Source organism: Colossoma macropomum, unplaced genomic scaffold (genome assembly GCF_904425465.1).
Source record: "Colossoma macropomum unplaced genomic scaffold, Colossoma_macropomum, whole genome shotgun sequence".
NCBI lineage: Eukaryota > Metazoa > Chordata > Actinopteri > Characiformes > Serrasalmidae > Colossoma > Colossoma macropomum.
Window position 1 is genome coordinate 13,089,394 of NW_023494807.1, and position 22,149 is coordinate 13,111,542.

Below are 22,149 nucleotides of genomic sequence, written 5' to 3' on the forward strand. Positions count from 1 at the left end.
AAAATGCTTCTATTATTGCCAGTTTCAGGGCTAAAGTTGATTTTGTGTTCTGAAAAAAGTGTTAATGTTCATCTGAGCTCATGAATGGAAGTGTGTGTTCAGGTGTGTTCAGCTGTGTTTAGTGTGATGAGCAGTGCAGAGGTTTTATTTGTTTCAGGGGTGGAAAAATGCATTGATCCGAAGGTGCCTACTGAGCTGTACTTAATGTGGAATGTTGGAGTATAATAATATCCAGTAACATATGCGCTTATCTAAAATAGCCACAATAAAATGTTTGGGCTATAAGATCAGAGATGCTTTCTACAACAACCACTGTGCCAAGTTGCTCTTGCACTTACTGAAAAATGACTACAGTTTTGTTCTTGAAAAAGAGACACCCTTGATATTTTTGCCAAATTTGTCATTTTTTGACCACAAAACATCCTAAAAAATGATATCAAAGTGCACTCTTGAATTAAATTAAATTATGTAGTTATGTAAGCACATGTAAGTAATTACATAATGTAAAATGAATTTATGGAACTATGGAATGAAACTGTTAGAAAAATGTTAGAAAAAAGTCCAGTTGTTTCTGGTGTGTACAACATAGAGCTGAAGGACCAAGAAAATGTGCTCATACATATTTATATCTATATATATATATACATATCTATATATATATATATATATATATATATATATATATATATATATATATTCTTGACTGAGCTTTAGTCTTTTGTTATAGCAAACTGAGTTAATATCTGCTGCCTCTTATAGGTCTTAATTGAATTCCATCTGCGGATTGGCTGACATGACACTTAGGTCTGCTGCTGTTCTCTGTACAAAACGCCTGCTTCATTCATTTTTACCAGCTTCCTTTTGTTACAGCCGAATTGCTTTCTGTTAAATTGGCAGTTTTCAGTGCTCTTATTTAAAGCTGAATAGACTGGAAGAGCACCTTTTAAATGATGTAAAGCCAAAAAAAATAAATATAGTTAGCTCCACATGTGCTTCTGAATGAAGTACATCATGAAAACACTCTCTGACTAGTGCTTTTAGAAGGGTTATATGTCAATATACTTCTAGGCTTACAGATAACAAAGTATATATTGATGAAAAGGTTTTTTACTCTGCCCTCTTTCTGACCAGTGCTGGCTGTTTGCTCTGTTTGATGCAGCCCAGATTTAACGTGGAGAGACGTGCAGCACCTAATCGCAAAGACAGCAAAGATACCAGACCCCAACGAACCAGGATGGACCATCAATGGGGCAGGATACCATGTCCATGACAGGTAGGACACACCTAAACCGGACCACCCCATAACACATACTCTAATGCCCTGTACCCTGTAATCCATATTCACCTTACCCTTTACCACCTTACCTCATGCACATCCCTACTCCTTATCCTGTATCCTAAACCCTTTAGACCTTATCCCATACTGCCTACCCCTTACCCTGTACCTTATACTGTGCATCCCTTATCCCTCAATTTGTACCTCATTACCCTGTACTCTGTACTCTTACACTGCACTCCTTACCCTTGCACTCTCTACCCTGTACCATATATCTATACCTTTTACCTTGCATCCCTTGCCTTGTACCCCTTACCTTGCACAATTACCCCATATCCCTTACTCTGTATCTTTGCATGCCTTTGCCTTTTTACCCCTTGCCCTCTATCTTTGCACGCCTTTACCCTTTTATCCCTTACCCTGTACTCATTATTGTGTACCCTATCCCTTGCTGTGTACTCTATACCCTTTACTTCATACCTTGTACCCCTGTATCCTGTACCTCTTATCCCTTACAATGTATTCCTTACTCTATGTCCCTTACCTTCTATCCTGACCCCTTAACCTGTATGCTGTATTCTTTATCGCATACTGCTTACCTTGTACCCTACACCCTTTACTCTCTTATTCCTTACCTCTTACCCCTTAGCCTGTATTTCTTACCCCTTACTCTACATTCCTTACCCCTTACCCTATACCACTTGTCTCTTAGCCTTTATTCCTTACCCTTTACCCCTTGCACCTAACATTGTACTCTTTAGCTTTTACCTTGTACCCCATACCCCTTGATTCTTTACCTCTTACCCTGTACCCCTTGATTCTTTACTCTTACCTTGTGTGATAAATAGTCCTTTTTATATACTACTTAACTTGTACCCTATATCCTTTAACCTGTTACTCTTACTCCACACACTATACTGCTAACCTTGTGCCTGATATCCTTTAACCTGTATCTCTTACTTCTTACCCTGTATCTCTTATCCTTTACTCCTTACACCATTTCCTTACCACTTACCCCATAATGTTTATCTCTCACCCTGTACTCCTTACCCATTATCCCTTACCCCATTCTTTATTTGTAACCCTTTACCACCTACCCTGTACCCAGTAGAATTTTGTGTGTGTATCTGTCTGTGGATGTCTATGGGTCTATTCATATTTGTGCGTGTGTCTGTCAGCAGTCATTTGTCGTACAGGCATCTTTATTGAGATTTATAGCAGTGAGAGTGGGCAGAAGTCTCCCATAAACTATGAGCTATGTGTTTCACAGGAATCAAAATGAAGGGCATTTTTAGCACCTTTTCTTCAATGGCTCGTATAAATGCTTTTACAGTGCTTTTATGTCGCTTTTACAGTGCTTTTACAGTGTCAGATAAACAGGCGACAAGGCACAAGTTCTGGCTGCAATAATCAAAGAACTGTAATTTATTATACAAACTTCTCTTCTCTTCTATCCTCTTCCTCTCTCTGTGCCCCGCCTTCATGGACTTTTTTTTCCTAATGAAAGCTGGTATAATCCGGGTATTGTGTTGAATAATGGCTTTATCAGGTTGGGACCATTCTGGTGGCAGCAGCACATTCTTGTCTGAAAGGGATCCATTTGGATCTGGCAGCAGAGGGATTGGTAATGCCTTCGGCTCCCTACTCTCATGTGTGTAGATCAGGCTAATTATGTGATGGCGATAATGATACACGTTCACAGGGCCTCAACAGGGCATGTGTGAAGTCTTAAGCTGAATGTAGCTTTGGAGAATCGTGGAAAGGCAAAATCCTGATGAGCGGGTATTAGGAATCAATCTCATGCTGAAATTGGAAAAATGAATGAAAAAATTAAAATGAATTCACTCAAACCTTAGCTGGGGAAAGGATGAATGTTGATTAAAGTTTGGTGTATTTTTTGACATACAGTAAGATGTGGAAGGTAAATAAATATACAAATGTAGAATACCGCACAAGATCTGGCAGACCAGCAAAACTGTCCCCAACAAATAAACAGTTCTGAAAGCATTCATCGTAGAGAGAGAGGAGAAAGTCAAGCTCCACTTTTGCTTCAGATCTGAAAAAATCCTCAGGGATTTCTGTCATCCTTCCATTGTGAGAAGACATATCAATGCAATGAGTCTGTCAACCTCACAGTAATTTTCTGTGTTTTACAGAAAATATCTGTAAAGGTGAATGGTGAATACAGTATTTTACTGCACTATATATACATATATATATATATATATATATATATAAAATGGTGTGAAGGTGTGATAACTGTGTAAAATATCACTTATAAGTTAATACAGTAAAGTATTTAAAGGTATACCAAGCCATCGGCTTTTCAGCTTCGACCTTACAGGGTTAAAGGTCAGTATTTGTGTGTGTGAATTGTGGTTGAGTGTTGGTGTGTGTGTTTGAAATATGTCCGGACTGGCCGGTTAAAAGCTGAAGGACAGATGGTGCTGCTGAAAAGAGCAAGGCAGCGTCTGTGAGTCGTGACAGTTCGTTGACGCTGAGAGAAAAATGGCCATATCCCAGAATCCCTTGTGTATAAGTGTGTGTATGTGTGTGTGACCTCTAAGGAGGGTGTGTGTGGGGAGTGCTGGTGTGGCGGATCGAGCTCACGGTGGCTATAAAGGCGTCACACACCACCAGCACACGCACCAACTCAATCTGGAGCAGATTTACAGCCCAGGAAATACGGCGGAGCTTTTATTGGCCGAAATGCTTGTCACTCATAATTTATTAGCTGTTGCTAGGCTCGCTGTGATGTCACTGAAAACCCCTATAATACACTGAGAGAGAGAGAGAGAGAGAGAGAGAGGGAGACAGGAAAATGGTAAGGTGGGGGTGGGAGACATGGAGAGAGAGAGAGACACAAGAAAAGCAGAGAATAGAAGAGAAGAGAGAGAATAAGCAAGAGGAAGCAAGAAAGGAAAAACAGAAAAAGAACAGCGAGACAGGAAAAGGAGAGAGGAAAAGAAAAAGAGAAAGAAAAAGACAGAAAAATAGAGAAACGGAATATAGAAGGAGAGACAAAAGAAGAAAGAGAGAAAGGGAGACAAAAACAGTGAGAGTAAAGCAGAAGCAGTGATAGATGAAAAGAGATAGAGAGGGGAAAAAGAGAGGGGAGGAGGAAGAAAGGGAGGGAAAGAGAGAGAGAGATGTAAAAGAAAGAGAGAAAACAGAGTGGAAAGGGAGAGAGAGAAAGAGGAAAAAGTAGAGAGGGGGAAAAGGGAGAGAGAGAGAAAGAGGAAAAGAGGAGAGAGTAAAGCAGAGTGAGAGGAAAAAGATTGAAGCAGAGGAAGAGGAAAAAGGGAGAGAGAGGAAAAAGAAGAGAGGGGGAAAAGGGAGAGAGAGAGAGAGAGAGAGGAAAAGGGGAGAGAGTAAAGCAGAGCGAGTGAGAGGAAAAAGAGTGAAGCAGAGGAAGTGAGAGAGGAAGAGGGAGAGAGAGAGAGAGAGAATATACATTTGTTTGATTCAGTAAAGTCTTTGGAGTTCACAGAAACATTTGTCATTGTCGTGGTGTTTCGTATCATAGCACACACACTTACTCACCCATCTCTGCATCGCTCTGTATTCATCCCGCAGTCTCTTTAGTCTGAAAAATCCTGCACTTCTTCCTTTCAGCACCTGGCCCAGAAACAATCACAAAAACATGTTTAATTTCATTTAATCTCTTTGTAAAGAAAAGGTGAACCCCTTGTAATTACGGCCTCAGAAGAGGAGAGGAATCAGAGGAGAAGAAAAGATCAAAGTGAACGTCGCTTCACCAAAAAGACAAAGTGAATATCAAGGAGAGTGCAGGATCGGTAGGAAAAAAAAAACAACCCTAACCCATAAAAAACGAGATAAGATTGGGATGACTTTTTGAAAAATGATCCAGGCTTCATGAGAAACTATTAGAATGTTTACATTCGGAGCATTTTGTTCTGTATCAAAATAATTAATTGCCACCATTTGCAAATTAAGCATACATTACAGTGTAATTAAGAAAGCAAATGAGTCCTGGCCTTCCTCATCCAGACACAGAGGAATGTAAATGTGTGCATGCGTATATTAGCTCGCATATGTATGCTTAGAGTCTAATAGCAGTAATACATTGTGTGGCTGTGTTTGATGATACCACGTTTCACAATGAAACATCAATTAAGAAGCTTCATGTACGGCAGTATTAATAACACTTTTCCACAGGCAAAAACACTATCATGCCTTTAATGGCTGTCATTTACCACTCAACCGCAGATCAGATTTCTCTCTCATTTGGCAGCTTCTTTTGTTCGGCCTTAATAACCCTTAAAAGTCTCGGTTACTGCCGGCTATAACAAAGGCATGCTGTAATTATATATTAATTATTTCTCATTTATTGCTCATTATAACAAGTGGAGAGATTCTGTTGAAAGTACAGATTCTAAACTTTCAATGCACCCCATGTTTGTGTTTGTAAGTAGGAGATATTATGGTTTGAATTTGATGAAAAGTTACTGTTTTGTTTGCACAAAGAAAAAAATAATTTACAATTTTGCCATGGTTTTGACTGTTAACATTCATGCATTCATGAGATCCTGATGGTGTGGGTTCAAGCTGGTTTCTTCTCTTTCAATGATGATGACACTCAAAATTGAGTAATAATAGCTCCCCCCATGGGGAATCTTAACTGTTGTAGAGAAAATCTGTACTTTTCACAAAATTTATATTAAAATTTAAACCTTTTACATGCTGTTTTTTATTTTTTATTTTTTGTCCAAAGTTAAAATGAGAATTTGTTTCTCTTAAGGGGTAACTGTGTTTTAGAAGTACTGCTATAGGCCTTTTGTCTTAGAACTAAAATATTTTAAATTATGTTAAAACACTTGCAAAATTTCTAGCACCAGTGCTAAGAGTTCAAAAATTTTACATACAACACTGCTTCAACAACGTCACTGGGTAGCTGGACTTTATTGATGTACAGTCCTATGCAAAAGTTTGAACACCCCCCCAGTCAAATTACTGTTTTAATGATATTTTATTGATTTTCTACGTGAAAATATGTTAACACATCTCCTGCACAAACTTAACAAACCTCACACTTAAATTGACTTTTTTTTTATATTACTTTTCGCAGGCATTTTATATGGTTCTCAATAGGTCAAATTCAACAAATAAAGTCATTATGCATTAAAATGTGCAGAAATGTGTTCTCTGCAGAGAATGTGTTAACTTATTTTCACTTGAAAAATCAACAAAACATGTAATTTGACCAGGGGCACCCAAACTTTTACATCCAACTACTGCTTGAAGCAGTTTCTGATTTTGCTGTAATGTGACATATAGAGAGAATATAATGTGGAAATGTTTTGATCAAATTTCTTTAGAATAACTGAGCCACACCTCCATAGTTAGTGGGCTACAATGTTAACTTACTAGCTCACAATTGATGTTGCAGTTCATTCCAAAGGTGTTCAGTGGGGTTGAGGTCAAGGCTGTGTGCAGGCCACACCAAGCTCATCAAATCATTTACAGACCTCACTTTGTGCAGAGGGTGCACAGTCATGCTGAAACAGGAGGGGGTCTTCCTCAAACTATTGTCACAAAGTTTGAAAAATATAGTGGTCTAAAATGTCTTTATATGCTGTAGCATTAACATTACCCTTCAGTGGAACTAAGGGGTCTAGCCTAAACCCTGAAAAACAGCCCCAGACCATTATCCCTCCTCCACCAAACCTTACTGTTGTTACTGTGCGTTCCAGAAGGTAGCATTCTCCTGACATCCGCCAAACCCAGATTCATCCATCAGACTGCTAGATAGTGAAGCGTGATTTATCACTACAGAGAACACGTTTCCACTGCTCTAGAGTCCAGTGGTGGCATGCTTTACACCACACCAGCCAACACTCGGCATTGCACATAGTGATCTTGGGCTTGTGTGCAGCTGGTTGACCCAGAAAACCCATTTTATGAAGCTACTCATGCATAGATATTGTGCTGATTCTACTTTTAGAGGCAGTTGTGAGTGATGCAACAGAGGAGAAGCGTTTTGTTCTTGTGATACACACTTGAGGACTTAGAGGCCCTGCTCTGCGAGTTCACATGGTCTACGATTTTGTGGCTGAGCTGTTGTGGCTCCTTGACACTGTTTCAAAATAATAGTGCTTACAGTTTACTGGGGCGGATCTAACAAGGAAGAAATATCATTAATTGACTTGTGGCAAAGGTGGCATGTGCTTGATTTAATACACCTGTTAGCAGTAAGTGTGGCTGAACTTAATAATTAGGAATGATGTGCACATATTTTTGGCCATATAGTGTAGCTAGTGCATCTTTGTATTCTGACATAAACCTGAGTTTTCAATTTCAGCATGAAAGCTTGTACAATCATACAGCAATGAAAGAACATGTTTGTGGTAGGAGCATAGGGCAATTCATTGTGTAACTAAAATTAATTTGAATGATTTTAATTTGAATCCTTTATCAAATGAGCATTATAACTCTGTACCTCTATGGATTTAATCTTTTTTTTCTTGATTCAGTTTTCTTCTAGGCCATGATGTACACATATTCTCTAGACACACAGCTGTCCACTGTCGCTGTGTCTGACCTCTGAGCTCATCCGGTGAAAAATGCCCTGCATGCCGCGCCTTGCTCCATAAAACCGGATTTGGTCATAACCTTCCTTCTACAGAGGGAAAACACACATAAAAGTATACGGTGTGGATTTTAGTACCAGCCCCCTCCCACGCACACATACAGGCACACACGCGCTGCTGACGGATGTCTCATGTCGTTCGCCTTTTAATTGCTCGTAAATTTTTGATCCAGCGAAACGGCTCCCCTTCCGCTGAAGGCGACACATGTGACAGAGCAGAGCAGAGAGTGTGTGTGAGAGAGAGAGTGAGAGGCAGTATGTCAATATGTCTGTGTGTATATACGGACAAGGGGACAAATTAAAGGATAAACCTGAAAAAATGAGTAGAGAACTAGTGCAGATGTTTCTGGACTACATCCCAGAGTCCTGCATTACACAATTAAGCTGTTAACATCCTAAGATGCTCTGTGGCATGTACTAGATGCTGATCAGGCACAGCTGACCTCAATTTTGGATCAAGAAGGCAAAAGGAAAAAAATCAAACTTTTTTTTTAAGATGGTTCATAATTGAGGCACGAAGTGCAGGAGCTTCAGGCTAGTGTTGCAATCAAAACAGTTCCATAAAACTTGGAGGCAAAGTGGCATCTGCATTTATATCTATGGGAAAAACATCAGTACATAGGTACGTAAGGAAAAACAGAAGAGCAAAAGTTCAAGTGACTAAGAATGTCAGTGCAGGGTGTGATCAAACGGTCAGCAAGAATAGTCCGTCCACAGCTACAATAAGAGAGATAGTAGGGTTGAAGTGCATAAACCCTTTTTTACAAAGAAGGAAGCACATTAAGAGTTCAGTTTTGTAAAATCCACAGATATATGGAAAAAAATGATGTGCTCAGATGAGTCTCCAAATTCTCCACAAATGGGAGAGTGCATGTGAGATGTACACCAAGAGAATAGGTTTTATGTTTCACCCATAAGGTCAAGTGGTCCGGTGCCATGGTCCACTTGTCCCTTTAGAGGAAAGTGTTGCAACAAATCAGTGTAAAGTCTTTATGACTGATCGCCTTTATCCTATAATGAAACATTACAATTTTGATGGGAGTGATCTCTTCCAGGATGCCCCATCATTGTCCCAATCTACAGGAGAAGAGGGGTCACTGAATGGTTTGATGAGTATAAAAATTATGTAAATTATATGCTACGGCCTTCAGATCTCAACCCATTTGAACACCTATAGAAGATTTTGGACCAATGTGTGCTCTCCACCACCGTCAAATCACCAATACAGGGAGCATTATCAATAGAGGGCTTTATTGATATAGCCTGAGTCAATATATTGTCGCACTTTCTGTCTCTGTTAGTGTCAGAGTATATGTTAGTGTGACAAGGAAAATGTCAGCAAATCTCTTTAAGTACAGTAATTTCAGCTTTGCTACAGTTGCTAATACACTCAGTTGCTGCAATGTTCACTTTGCTAGTAATGCTAAAACAGTTGTAGCTGGTGAACTTTCCGCTTAGTTTTAGTCTAATCAGATGTTTATCCCCAAATGCATTGAGAGTTTGTACAAAAACACCTAATTTATCATATTTTGCATCTACAAATCCATCCATCCATCTGTCCATCATCTAAACCGCTTATCCTTCTGGGTCGCGGTGGGGTGCTGGAGCCTATCCCAGCTGTCATTGGGCGGAAGGCAGGATACACCCTGGACAGGTCGCCAGTCCATCACAGGGCAGACAGACAGACATACACATTCACACACACACTCACACCTAGGGGCAATTTAGCATGTCCAATCGGCCTGACTGCATGTCTTTGGACTGTAGGAGGAAACCCACGCAGACACGGGGAGAAGATGCAAACTCCACACAGAAATGACCCCGGTCGCCCGGCCAGGAATCGAACCCCGGCCATTCTTGCTGTGAGGCGACAGCGCTACCCACTGCGCCACCGTGCTGTCCGCATCTACACACATACAACCTAATTATTATTCAAAATTTATAATGCAATTTACAATGCAATTAATACTAAAATTTGCATAATTTTCCAAAAACTGAGTCATGTGCTACAGTTTCTTATTAGGTTGACTGGAATTTTTGCCAGTGTTCTGTAAAGCTTGTCTAAACTTGCAACTGTAGCTATAAAAGAACACAATTGTAGGTGGAGCAAAGATAGAACAATAAGCATGGGAAACACACTTCCATTCAAAAGTGTTAAAAACTCTTTCAATAATATAAAATCAGTTTTGGTGCAGATGCATGTTTAAAATGATTCTAATATGATGCTAGTATTCTACAGATTTTATAGTTTGTAGGAATCTGTAAAAAAATAAATTTTCTTTGAAAAATGTATTTTTTTTTAAATAAGAGTTTGATGTGGTACGTAAACATTTTTAAATTCTCAAAACAAACCATTCACTCACCATTCCATACAGTCCATATAAGAAATTAAGCACAAAAACAAGTAATTTTTAATTAATTGATTTTGTAGTACCACCAAACCAATGCATTCACATATATCCACCTCTTCAGCATACATTGGTTTAACTGGCTTTTCAGTTATAAGGCATTTGTAGCAAAGAATGCCTTTTTTTTAAAGAGGCACAATATAGGGTAGCCAATCAGATCATTCCTCATTTACATACAGTCATATGTAAAAGTTTGGGCAACCCTAGTTAAATTACATGTTTCATTGATTTTCTACATGAAAATAAGTTATAAGTTATTAATATGACAAGTGACTTCAAACATTGAACTGTAGTGTATCAATATTACCTAGTATCTCTCTCTCTCTCTCTCTCTCTCTCTCTTTCTCTCTCTCTCTCTCTCTCTCTCTCTCTCTCTCTCTCTCTCTCTGTCTCTGCCTCTCGCTCTCTGTCTCTGCCTCTCTCTCTTTTTCTCTCTCTCTTTGTGGTGTAATTAGCTGGAGCTGGTTTAGCTGTGTGCTGCGTTCTGCTCTATAACACACACAAGCACACACACACACACACACACGTTCAGTGTCCAGAGCTGGCGCAGTGAGAGTGATCAACCCCACTAATGTCAGCCCCAATTACTCATCCTGTTAAAAGGGCATTAAAACATAATTGCCTGACGATTTACATCCCAGTTAATGCAGCGGAGAAAATTTATTATTTTTCATAGGTCTCCATTTTACCCAGGCACACAGAGCAAGAGAGAGAGAGAGAGAGAGAGAGAGAGAGAGAGAGAGAGAGAGAGAGAAAGAAAGAAAAGGGGATAACCCTTCTCCAGTTATCTGAGTGTTAACTCTTAGAAGTCTATAGTTATTACTGTTGTTTTACTGTTATTTGAATATACAATTTTTAAGCTAATAACTAATAGTTAATTAACTAATAACTAATTAGTTAATTAATATTATCATGAATTAAGTAATATCATCATAAATAACATTAACATTTGATTTACTTTCTGTATTGATAGGTTTGCTTTGTATTGATCTCAAAAAATGTAAAGGGTTGTTTTTCTTTCCATAAAACAAAACTGCACACACAACAACTTTTCATCAAATTTCAAATATAGAAAAAATGTAAAATATCTGCTTTTCTACTTCGAAACTCAAATGTTGATCAAAAGATTCTGCACTTTCAAGAAAATCAATGATCTATAAGTCAATTAATCATCCTTTATATTGTTGACATTTTCTACATGTGAGTAGAAGCTATGCTTTATGCCCAAAAGTTTGCAGACACTTGCTCACCTAGTGCAGTGTAGTTTCCCTGCCTACCATCCTGTAGGGGTGTGTGGTTATTGATGACCTGCCTGCTATCTCCACTGTTCAGTAGCGCTGGGCAGTGGGTCTCTTACTCTGCGTGTTCAAAAAAGAGCTTTCCCTTAGAAGTACTGTAGTCCCCACATCTCCTTCTTTGCCAAGTTGTCACACTGTCAGAAGTCGGATATGACTCCCGGTGGACTGCTGAAGAACGTCAGACTACTGAAGAGCAATGCTAATATGAACTCGAAAAAGACAAGCTGAGAGGAGGGGGACCAAACCCCAGCCAAGGAGACTGCAAGGCAGCACAACAGGGACTGTGAAGGAAGCAGTGTGGGAGGCCCAGCAGGAGTCTGGCCAGAGGATGGAGCAGTGTAGTGGTGGCCTGGTGATGGTGACCGGAGCCATCCAGTGACTCTTTAAACAGGTGCCGGTGACATGGATTGGCGAGGCTGTGAGCTGGATCTCCAGCAAACACATGCAGCTTTCTTGCTTGCAATGCACGTGGTGGGCTGCGAAGGAAGCGGAGCACAACTGAGAAGGTGCCACGACTGTAGCCGCCGCCCCCAGTAGAGCAGTGGTTGATGCTGCAAGCTGCGAGAAGCTCCGTCGCCATGGGGAGGAGGACACAGTGCTCAATCTCTCTGCTCTGGTGCTCCAGGAAGGAGAGCACAGCCCTGGTGGAGGATTGGCGACACACGCGATCGAGAGCGTGTGCCCATGGTGTGTTTGTTGAAAGAGCGGATGTTCTAAAGCCCCTGCTGTGGAGAGATTACAAGGGAGGGACTTTGCTTGGATTTTGCTTGAACTCTGCTTGGACTTTGTGGGGTCACCGGGTTGGCTCTTTAAAATGGGAGAGTTGTGTAGTGTCCTGCCGCATGCAGAGCATGTTAGTGCCTACCGTGCTGTAGAGGTGTGTGTTTATTGATGACCTGCCTGTTATCCCAGCCATTCACTAGCGCTGGGTGACTTCTTCCGCTGCATGTTCAATAGCCACTATAGTTCCCGCATCTCCTTCTTTGCCAAGTCATCACAGTATGTTTTGAAACTTTAACATTGTTTCATACTACATAGGTCTTTCCATGATATGAGCTCTTTAAAATGGCTGATTTATTCAGTAATTTTGTGTGTCCAGAAAACATTTTGAATAGTAGTTATGTTAGCATAAATTCCCAAGTGCTCTGCTTCGCTAGTTGTTGCTAAGTCATTTTGATTTCCTCCGTAGTTAGCGCTATAGTGTTAGCGCTTTGCTTCAGGTAGCCGTATTGGTCCCTACAGCCATTAAGTCCCTAATGCAGGCTGGAGACAGGAGCAGTGTTCCCTCAGCATCTTCATTTGTTGGTGCTAATAAAGATCAATCAATGTAATTAAGTACTCAGGACGGGCTAAAGCTGGAGGTCTCCGCTAGACATCATAATCACTACAGTGAGAATCCAGCACACACCTTGACTGGGAGGTATTCAGAAAAGCCTGTGTGTGTGTGTTAGGGTGGATAGGGTAATAGAATTAATGTAGTATACAGTTTGCAGTACATCTTCTCACCAATTCTCACCTTTTGTTTTCTCTTCTCTCCTTTTCTTGTTTCTTTTCTTCCCATATTTTCTCTTTTTTGACTTTTTTCTCATCTCATCTCATTATTATCTCTTCACCTCTTTTCATTTCTTTTCTTCTCTTCTTTAAACGGTTTGCAGTAAATCTTTTCTCTTCTTTTCTCTTCTCTTCCCTTTACCGACTCATTTTTTTTCTACTAATTTCTTCTATTCTTTGTTTCTCTTCACCTTTTGTCCTTCCATCTTCTTTTCTCTCGTATTCTTTTCTTTCCTTGTCCTTTTTTGTTTTCTTCTCTTCTCTTCTCTTCTCTTCTCTTCTCTTCTCTTCTCTTCTCTTCTCGTCCTTCTGTGTTGATGTTATGTAATTGTGTGTAAATGTGTGCCATCATTCAGAGCGGACACAATTACAGTGCAGCAGCTCACATTTATGCACACACACACACACACACACACACACACACAAACAGAAACATGCACATACAGACACGAACACAGTTTGGAACATGTGAGCTGAAATATACTCCTCACTCGGCCGATCTTGTGTGTTTATAGAGCAGAGCAACATCCAGAAAACACCCTCTAAAACACTCATCACACTGCACCACTGCTCACTGGTCTGACCAGAACACTGAATTGCAGATGTGGAGACATAATCATGTTTTTGTAGTACTCACCACATCAGAGAGAGACTCAGAAAAATGATCCTGCCTAATGAAACAGTAATTACACACACAACAGTACAACTGAGGAGAGAGAGAGAGAGAGAGAGAGAGAGAGAGAGAGAGAGAGAGAGAGAGAGAGAGAGAGAGAGAATATAAGAAAGAGGAAAGCAGACATTCAGGGGCTCATGAAGAGACTAAACACAAAGAAAAAGCAAGAAATCAGTGAGCTACTGAATCTCTTTCTCTCTCTTTCTCTCTCTCCCTCTCCCTCTCTCTCTCAATTTTAAGTTCAGGACAGCTTCATTGTATGACTGTCAAGTCCAACATTCCATAGCATTAACAAAATCAATGACAGAATGATAACAATGGCATTCCTATTGTAGAGTACCAGAGTTACTGTAATAATAATAACAGTTATTAAAATACCATAATATAAAGAGATTTACAGTAATGTGCAAAAGATCACCTTTATTATTATATTTCCAGTCAAAAATGGACATTAAGTACAAGTTATTTATTTATTCAGCAGATAATTATGAGGAGATTAGATGTAAGATAATACCCTTGCAAAAAGAAGAAAGTCACAGGAGACTAAGTGAGAAACATGAATATCCAAAACTGAAGTTCACAAAATGAGGCTCCTAACAACAGGAAGACCTGGTAGACCACCAAAACTGTGACCATTAGATAAACAGTGCTTAAAGCTTTCATTTTTAGAGAGAAGAGAAAATCAAGTTCCACTCTCCACAAGATGTGTAGCTGTCAAGAAAATGAAAATTGCAAATCAAACAAAGAAGCTGCTGGTTTTCTCACAACAATGAACTGACCACCCTAGAGTCCATACCTTAACATTGCTGAATGTGATTGGGACTATTTGGATTGCAAAAAGCAAAAAATGCAAGCAACTTCTATGACTGAACTTTGGAGGTGTGGAGAAATATTACTGCATATTTTTCTGAAAACTGAAAGCACGTCTCAATAAAAGAATGGAAGCTGTAATAAAGGCCCAATATGGACTTGAAATATTATATTTACTTGTTTTAGCTGTGTGTAATTATCTGTTAAATATGTTTTCAGATTTTTTCATGACACTGAAAAATGAATTACTTGTACTTAATGGCACAGTTAAGAGGAAATTGTGTCTCTATGTATGACCACACAGTCATTCCTCTCTGGGCAACCATGATTTTTTATATGGCCAGATTGTGGTCACTGAGTCTCTCTCTCTTTCTCTCTTTCTCTCTCTCTCTCTCTCTCTCTCTCTACAGCAGTAGGGGTTTGATTGCTCTGCAGGTTTATGCAGGGTTTTTTTAGTACAACAGTGTTGTGTTCTGCTGATGAAGGGTGGCAGTAACTGATTGGGTTGTAAGTGAAGGTGTCTTTAACCTTTCAGAGGTCAAAGCTCAGGTCACTTGCATGCCACTGGTCTGTCAAGCTTCTGGTCGCTGCGTCTTGATTGTGCCCAGCGGCCGTGTCTGTACTGTAATGTTCTGGTTTTGTGTCATTTACACTTGCAGTGCACTTTAAATGGTATTTCACCAGGATGCATGTGCTCATACTTTTCATGTAAGACAGGACGTGACGTCCTCAGCATGAATGGCCAACAGATCCTTCCTTGAATCCTGTACAAAAACATACTTGCATATATGTTGTGTAGTCATCTTAAGGTTAAAATGTTTAACTAATTTCAAATTGTTTGTTCATTTAACATTAGGCTGGCAATAAAATAACATCTTTTTAAAAGGGAAACAACCTACATTACATTTACATCTGTTGGAAGACATCATCCAGAATGACTTACAGTCTAATCATGTTGAGGTAACTAACATAGTGTTAGGAGAACTCTTGGTTCTGTCCCAAGCAAAGAATTGAATCTCACTGAGTCAGCTGAGTGGAGGGAAATGGTGTTACCCACTACACTATACCACCTGTATACCAAAGACAAGCATTTAGTTATTAAATACTTCTTGAGACTATGTAGACACATGTGTGTTTGTGTATGGATTTACGTATGCATGGACTTCTGTATGTTCATGTGCATTCTAAGTTATCTTTGATTTATGGTGTTTAGCTTTTGTTTCTATGTAAACTTTGCAGTGTCAACACACCAGCTGAGGGTGGATGGGTGGAAGGGAGGGAGATTAGTGGGAGAGCATCTGTGCTATCATTGTGCATCTTGTTTTCTGTATAGTATTCAAAATTTTAAAACAAAATTGTTTACATAAAAAGTACATGATGTGTATGACAATAAAAACATCACCATTCTGATCTTTTGCTTGCAGTTTGTATTGCTTGCAGTTTGTACCATAGCAGGTAACACTTCTGCTCTCCACCCAGCAGTCTGGGGTTTGATTCCCAGACCAGGCAAGCACATCATGCCGTACCAATAAACATCCCTGAACGAGACTCCTAATGCGATATTAGCTTACTTCTCTAACATGATGATTAGACTAGAAGCCATTCTGGATAAGAGTTTCTGCCAAGTGCCATAATATAGGCTACATTTTATTTTCAAATTTTATTGACAACCTAATGTTGGATTAACAAACAAATCTCAGTTTGTTGAATATTAGTAAGGATGACTACAAAAGCAGCTTTTAGTACAATTGTATTTTTTTCAACTGTTTTTTTTATTATTACACTGCACAACAGAGGTTTGTGTGTGTGCGTGTGTATGTGCATGTGTATAAACTCTCCTGGTAAATCTAGCAGGCAGATAAATTAATTAAAGAAATTTCTATTTTTCTTACTCTCTCTTTCTCTGAACCAATTACTTTGAGCTTATAGTAGATTTTGTGTGTGTGTGTGTGTGTGTGTGTGTGTGTGTGTGAGCTAATTAAAGATATGGTGCGGTACCTCTCCTGGCTTTGGGCCTGAGAGGCAGACGCTGGTGTTAATGATGAAAAACAAACAGAGCGAGTGCAGTGGCCATTAAAGGCTAAAGAGCCAGCTGTGTGTGTGTGTGTGTTTGTGTGCATGTGTATGTGTGTATTTTGGTAGAAGGCAAGATGTGTGTGTGTGGAAGGAAGGGGTGTAATTCACTGACCATACAACAATTAGGTTCGATTATAATTCTTTAGGAAATGATGATGTGCATCATGAAATTTCACTACAGTGCAGTTTGATTTGATTGTATTTTGTGAGTTACACGATTCAGTCATTTCACTATGACAATTTAAGCCGCTTTTTCGCTGCATGGTACTGGCTCGACTTAACTCGACTCTACTGATTTACTCTAAACACATATGCTAACATTAGCCACCAGGTTAACGTACCCTCTTGCGTCACCTTTGAGCAACCAGAATCATCTCATTGTCGGGATTCTGATGTAGTATTTTCCAAATTCTCCTGTTTTTTTCAGCAGTCTTTTATCATGTGGCCATCAGCCTCTTCTGAACAAAATTTCTCCTTTACGTCATGGCAGTTTCTTGTAGTGTCGCTATGACGACCAGCTACATTGAGTGGGTACTATATCTGCAGTGGAAAACAAAGTAGGTAGGACCAAAAGTGAGTAGAGTCAAGTAGAATCGAGTTGAGTGCCAGAAAAGGAAAAAGCGCCATTGCAACTTTATATATTAAGAGAAATATTCCATAATCAACGTGGAACTTACCTGGCAGCCAGCCAGTAAGTTTGTTGTTCGTTGATCATAGTACTCCTGCGAGCTCTGTCAAGTGTAGTCTACTGAATACTAATATTGCTGGAATCAGTATATTTTGCTTGCTAATGATACTTCAGGGATAAAAAATTCACCACTGCTGAGGCTGGAAATAACTTTTATCAAGAGAACCATTAATGGAACTTGCCATTTAAAAGCTGTATTCCAATGAGAGCTCTGCATTTGTGGAGTCATAGCAAAGTACATGAAGTCTTTCTCTCAGTCTTGTCTCAGTCTCAACATCATTGGGACTTGGTCTTGTCTTGGGGTAAGGTGGACTCAGAAATTGTGGTGTGTCTCTCTGAGGTAACTGGAAAATGAACTTTTTTTCTGTCATTACTGAACATCAACAAAACCTTCAAACACAATAAAAGAGTCTTTTCTCTTCACATTTAAATAAAATCTGTTCACTGCCGGTTGAGGATTGATCTTTCTATGATGGCTTAACTGGGTGTTATTTGTTTGTTGATGTTCACTGGTTCCAAAATTCAAACATCCCCTGAGAACCAACCGGAATGATATTATTACTATTATTTTTATTTAATGATAAAAATGGATGTATGTTGTTTGGTTTATGTTCAGTTGACTTTAATTGCTTATTCTAAATAAGCTTTTTTTTTTTTTGGGATTTTAACCCAATTTTCTCCCTGATTTAGTTATCGCCGATTCCACCCGCTAGTTAGGACTCCCCCAATCACATGATACTATCAACACTAGGAGGGCGAAGGCTAACACAGGCTTCCTCCGAGACCTGTGAAACCAGCCACCGCTTCTTTTCGAACTGCCGCTCAAGCAATGTCATTGGACAGCTGAACGCACTCGGAGGAAAGCGCCAACTGCCAGATCTGTTACGTCAGCTAACAGACACCTGTGCTGACTAGCATCACGTTAAGTGATGGGGGGAGAAGGAGGGGCCATCCTACCCACCCAGAGAGAGCGAGGCCAATTGTGCTCCCTTGGACTCCCCGCTACGGATGGCTGTAGTATCACCAGGGATCGAACTCGTGATCTCCTGATGATAGGGCCAAGGCTTAGACGGTTGCGCTGCTCGGGAACCGATTCTAAATAAGTTTAAGAGAAGTAGATCAGACAATAACCTCACCATCATTTGCTTCCAGTTACAATGCAAAGTTAGACTGTAATATAATAATAATTAAACAATTTTTTTTAGGCTATATGTTATTTAATGTTATACAAAACATATTACAAGTATAATATTAACTTTTTATAGTATCAGTTTGTTTGTTTGTTTGTTTGTTTGTTTGTTTGTTTGTTTATTCATTCATTCATTCATTCAGTAAAAAAATCTTAATCTGGTCTTGGTCTTGTTTTGGTCTCAGCCATTCCTGGACTCAGTTTTGACTTGGACTTGACTGCTACAAAGGCCCAATTCCATTTCACTTATTGCCCCTACCACTTAGTCCTTACTCCTCCGTTTTCATGCCTAAGAGTAAGGTGTCCCGATTTTTGTTGAAATGGAGGGGCAGGGCGAAGTCCAAACAGAGTGTTCTGAGAAAAAAAAATGGCAAGATGGCTGCACAAGTGACCAAAGAAACCCACAGGTTTGAGTATTTTATCAGTTAAAAAATTGTGATAACCATTGTATTATCTTAGTTTAATGTCGTTCCAATGTATTAAGGTCCATTTCTTTCTTCTGGGGCGCCAGAATGTATCTGCTGCATCATTTAAGGTGTAACGGGGAAAATTCTAACAAGAAGCTGGTGAATAGCTGACTACAGCTTCATATCAATGAAGAATTAGGGGTGGGCGATAATAAATAATTGTTGATCCGCCCTCTTTGAAAGAATATGATTCCCTAAATTTAAAGCCTAGCAGCGAGGTTGCTGAACTTTACAGCTCCTCTGCTTTCACTGCAGACTGGCAGGGTCGCCTACAGAGCACTGACAGTAGCCTGTTAATGAAGTAATGTTCTTTTTTTATTTGAAGGTTGTCCCATTTTGTAGGGGAAGATTTCAACCACTACCCCAGACTCGTCTCCAGTGGTCTTGACTACAACAATAGCTTTATTGTAAGGAGTTACAATAACACAGCTCTCACACGCAGCATACTTTAGCTCAGCAATGCTTCTGTTTTCCTTCAGTCTCCATACAATGATTTTTCTTGCATTGGTTTTTTACGCTTTGTTTTTGAGGAAAGTGAAGAGAGTAGTTTTGAAGAGTCAGTTTTTCCCTGACCAAGGTGTTTATGTGTATGTGTGTGTGTGTGTGTGTGTGTGTGTGTGTGTATGTTTGATTGGCAGGCTAGCTGATAAAGTGTGCTGAGCGTGTGTGTATGAGAATGTGACACGCTCGCATGCCCAGAGGGGGAGAGGAAGTGGAGCGATGCAACTTCCTGCGGGGGGGTGGAGCTGTCTCTGTAGGAGTTCTGAACCACACACACACACACACACACACACACACAGTCCCCTCTAATGCATAATTCATGTTAAGCAGCAATTTTAATGTTTTGCTGGGGGGCAAGAGAAATCCAAGAAATTCGTAAATAAACTGTCCTTCTGCTGCTTTTCTCTGATTAATTTATGGCTCCACAATTAGCTGCCACAGAGTGTGCATACCCTAAAGTTGCACACGCAGAAACACACATGTCCTGAAAAATGACCCAGTAAGGGTCTTACCAGGCCAGAAAAAACTCTGATCTTTCTAATAGATGACACCCTACAGGACCCAAAATTCTCTTATCAGAATTAGAGTTAGTGCTGGGTGGTTTTGTCAAAATTCTGCATTTTCCAAATATATCTCAGTATCGCTGGCAGTGGAGAATGATTTCAGAACAGGCTGATACACTCAGTACTTCAGCAGCCAACGTACACACATATAAGGTGTTTATCCACTGGGCAGTGCAGTACAGCACAGTAGGGTTACTAAGCGGAACTCAGTGCTATCCGCACCTTGGTCGAGTGCCTATGTTCATTTACCATCACATAACAGAATAACAGAAAAGTGAAAGTAGGCAGGGGTCTCTGGTGGTCACATGATGCTGTTAAGAGTAAAAACACAAAAATTGTTTACTCTGCAGTTGTTTTGTGTGAGAGTCACAGACGTGTAGCTAGTTGTCATAAATGTTAGCTGTCTGACTCAAGTGACATTGTGTGATGATTCTATGATGAATGTATTTGTCCAGTCAATGGTGTTCACTATTTATAGCCCTACATATACTTTCTGGCTCAGTATGCTCAGTACCCCGGCAAGAAGGGTAACCAAATTCAGCACCAATACTCAGGTACGGTATGGTTTACATGGCAGTGTAAAGTGAATTCACTGTGAATCGGTATATACAGTAGCCTGATTAAATTGCAGTGTTTCTTCGAGGATTTTTTTCCAACCCCCCCCTCCCCCACTATCACAGTTCATCGATAACCCCAACCCCCCATTTCAAAAGGTACTGAAATTAGGAAATAAGAAACACAAGAGTTTAATAAAGTGACACAATACTGCAAAATGAACTTTTGAACATATTAATTAATATTAACATCTATTTATATATATGGCCTCTTTGACCCACGACTTATAGATTCATCTCAGTGGCAAAGATTCTAGTCTGTCTTAGAGTTTTATCTTCAAAACAGCTCCAAAGCTATCTCATAGGAAAACTTTAATAATTTACTGATGTTGGTTGAAGTAAAATTACTGGTATTATGATTCACTGAGTTTGTTAACATTAATATTAGATTAGCTGGACTGTTATTTCATGATATATTATTAATAACAATAATAACAACAGTTGGTCATGAACATCAATAGAACACAACGTTACATTGGGAACATTCTTTTAAACTGTAAAGTCTATCTAACTTTACGTTAGCTAGTTTAATCTACCTTTCTCTCTTCTCTCCGTTCTCTGTCTTCCTTATTTCTCTCTCTCTCTTGTTGAGTGCATAGACACAGGAAGACCGATCACCACATGTCTCCACTTCCTGTATGTGTTGTTTGAAATTAAAAACCCTCTGCAGAGTTTTGTAATTGCAACTTCATGACATTTCATAAAATTGTGAAGCAGTGTTATAATATATGTAGCAGACACACTGAAGTTCATGGATAGTCTAAGAAACTGGAACCAAGACGTTTAGAGACTTACCATATTTAGAGATCTTGCAGACTGATTAACGCGGTGATTATGATGGCAACTACATGTATAAAGCACTTTATATTGACATATAGTTATGTATAACAGTCTGGAAAAGAATAAAGATCTGATATAAATACATCTGCTTATTTAAAGGCCCATGTTTAAGAATTAATTTAACCAAGAATACTGTCTCAAAGCCTCCGAGGCCTCAGTGTATGTGTGTCTGTATGCGTTTAATTAAGACCCTCTTTTCTTAATGACTTAATATGCCTAATTAGGTGTGCTTCTGACATAGGGCTTAAGATTGAAGTATGGAGATTTCATACTGTTATTGCTGGAGCCAACACCAGGGACAGTGATAGTCAGGTTCTGAGGGCGTAAGAAAAAGGACCTGATTGGGAACTGTAAGGTTTATTTTGTACAAATCAGTCAGAGGCTTTTGCCCTGTAATGTGTTGTGTATTTAGCAGAAACTGCAGGGCAGATTACATGCTAGACTTATTTAATTATTTTTAATCCTTACATGCCCACTTTAAAAAAAATAGGAGATATTAGTCCATAAACATGCTTAGTCAACACTGTTATACACTAGAAAAGGAACGTTTGGTCCATATAAAACCTCAGTAAACAGCCCTGTGTA

General features: G+C 39.5%; 1 protein-coding gene across 1 annotated transcript in view; it reads left to right on the top strand.

The window, feature by feature from the left end:
• The window catches only part of LOC118797500 (PC3-like endoprotease variant B), a 170,922-nt gene that overhangs the window by 123,417 nt on the left and 25,356 nt on the right, over positions 1-22,149 (top strand). The window contains exon 13 of the mRNA XM_036556873.1: positions 1,160-1,273. Coding sequence (XP_036412766.1) covers positions 1,160-1,273 — 114 coding nt within the window. The remainder of the gene's footprint in view (positions 1-1,159; positions 1,274-22,149) is intronic.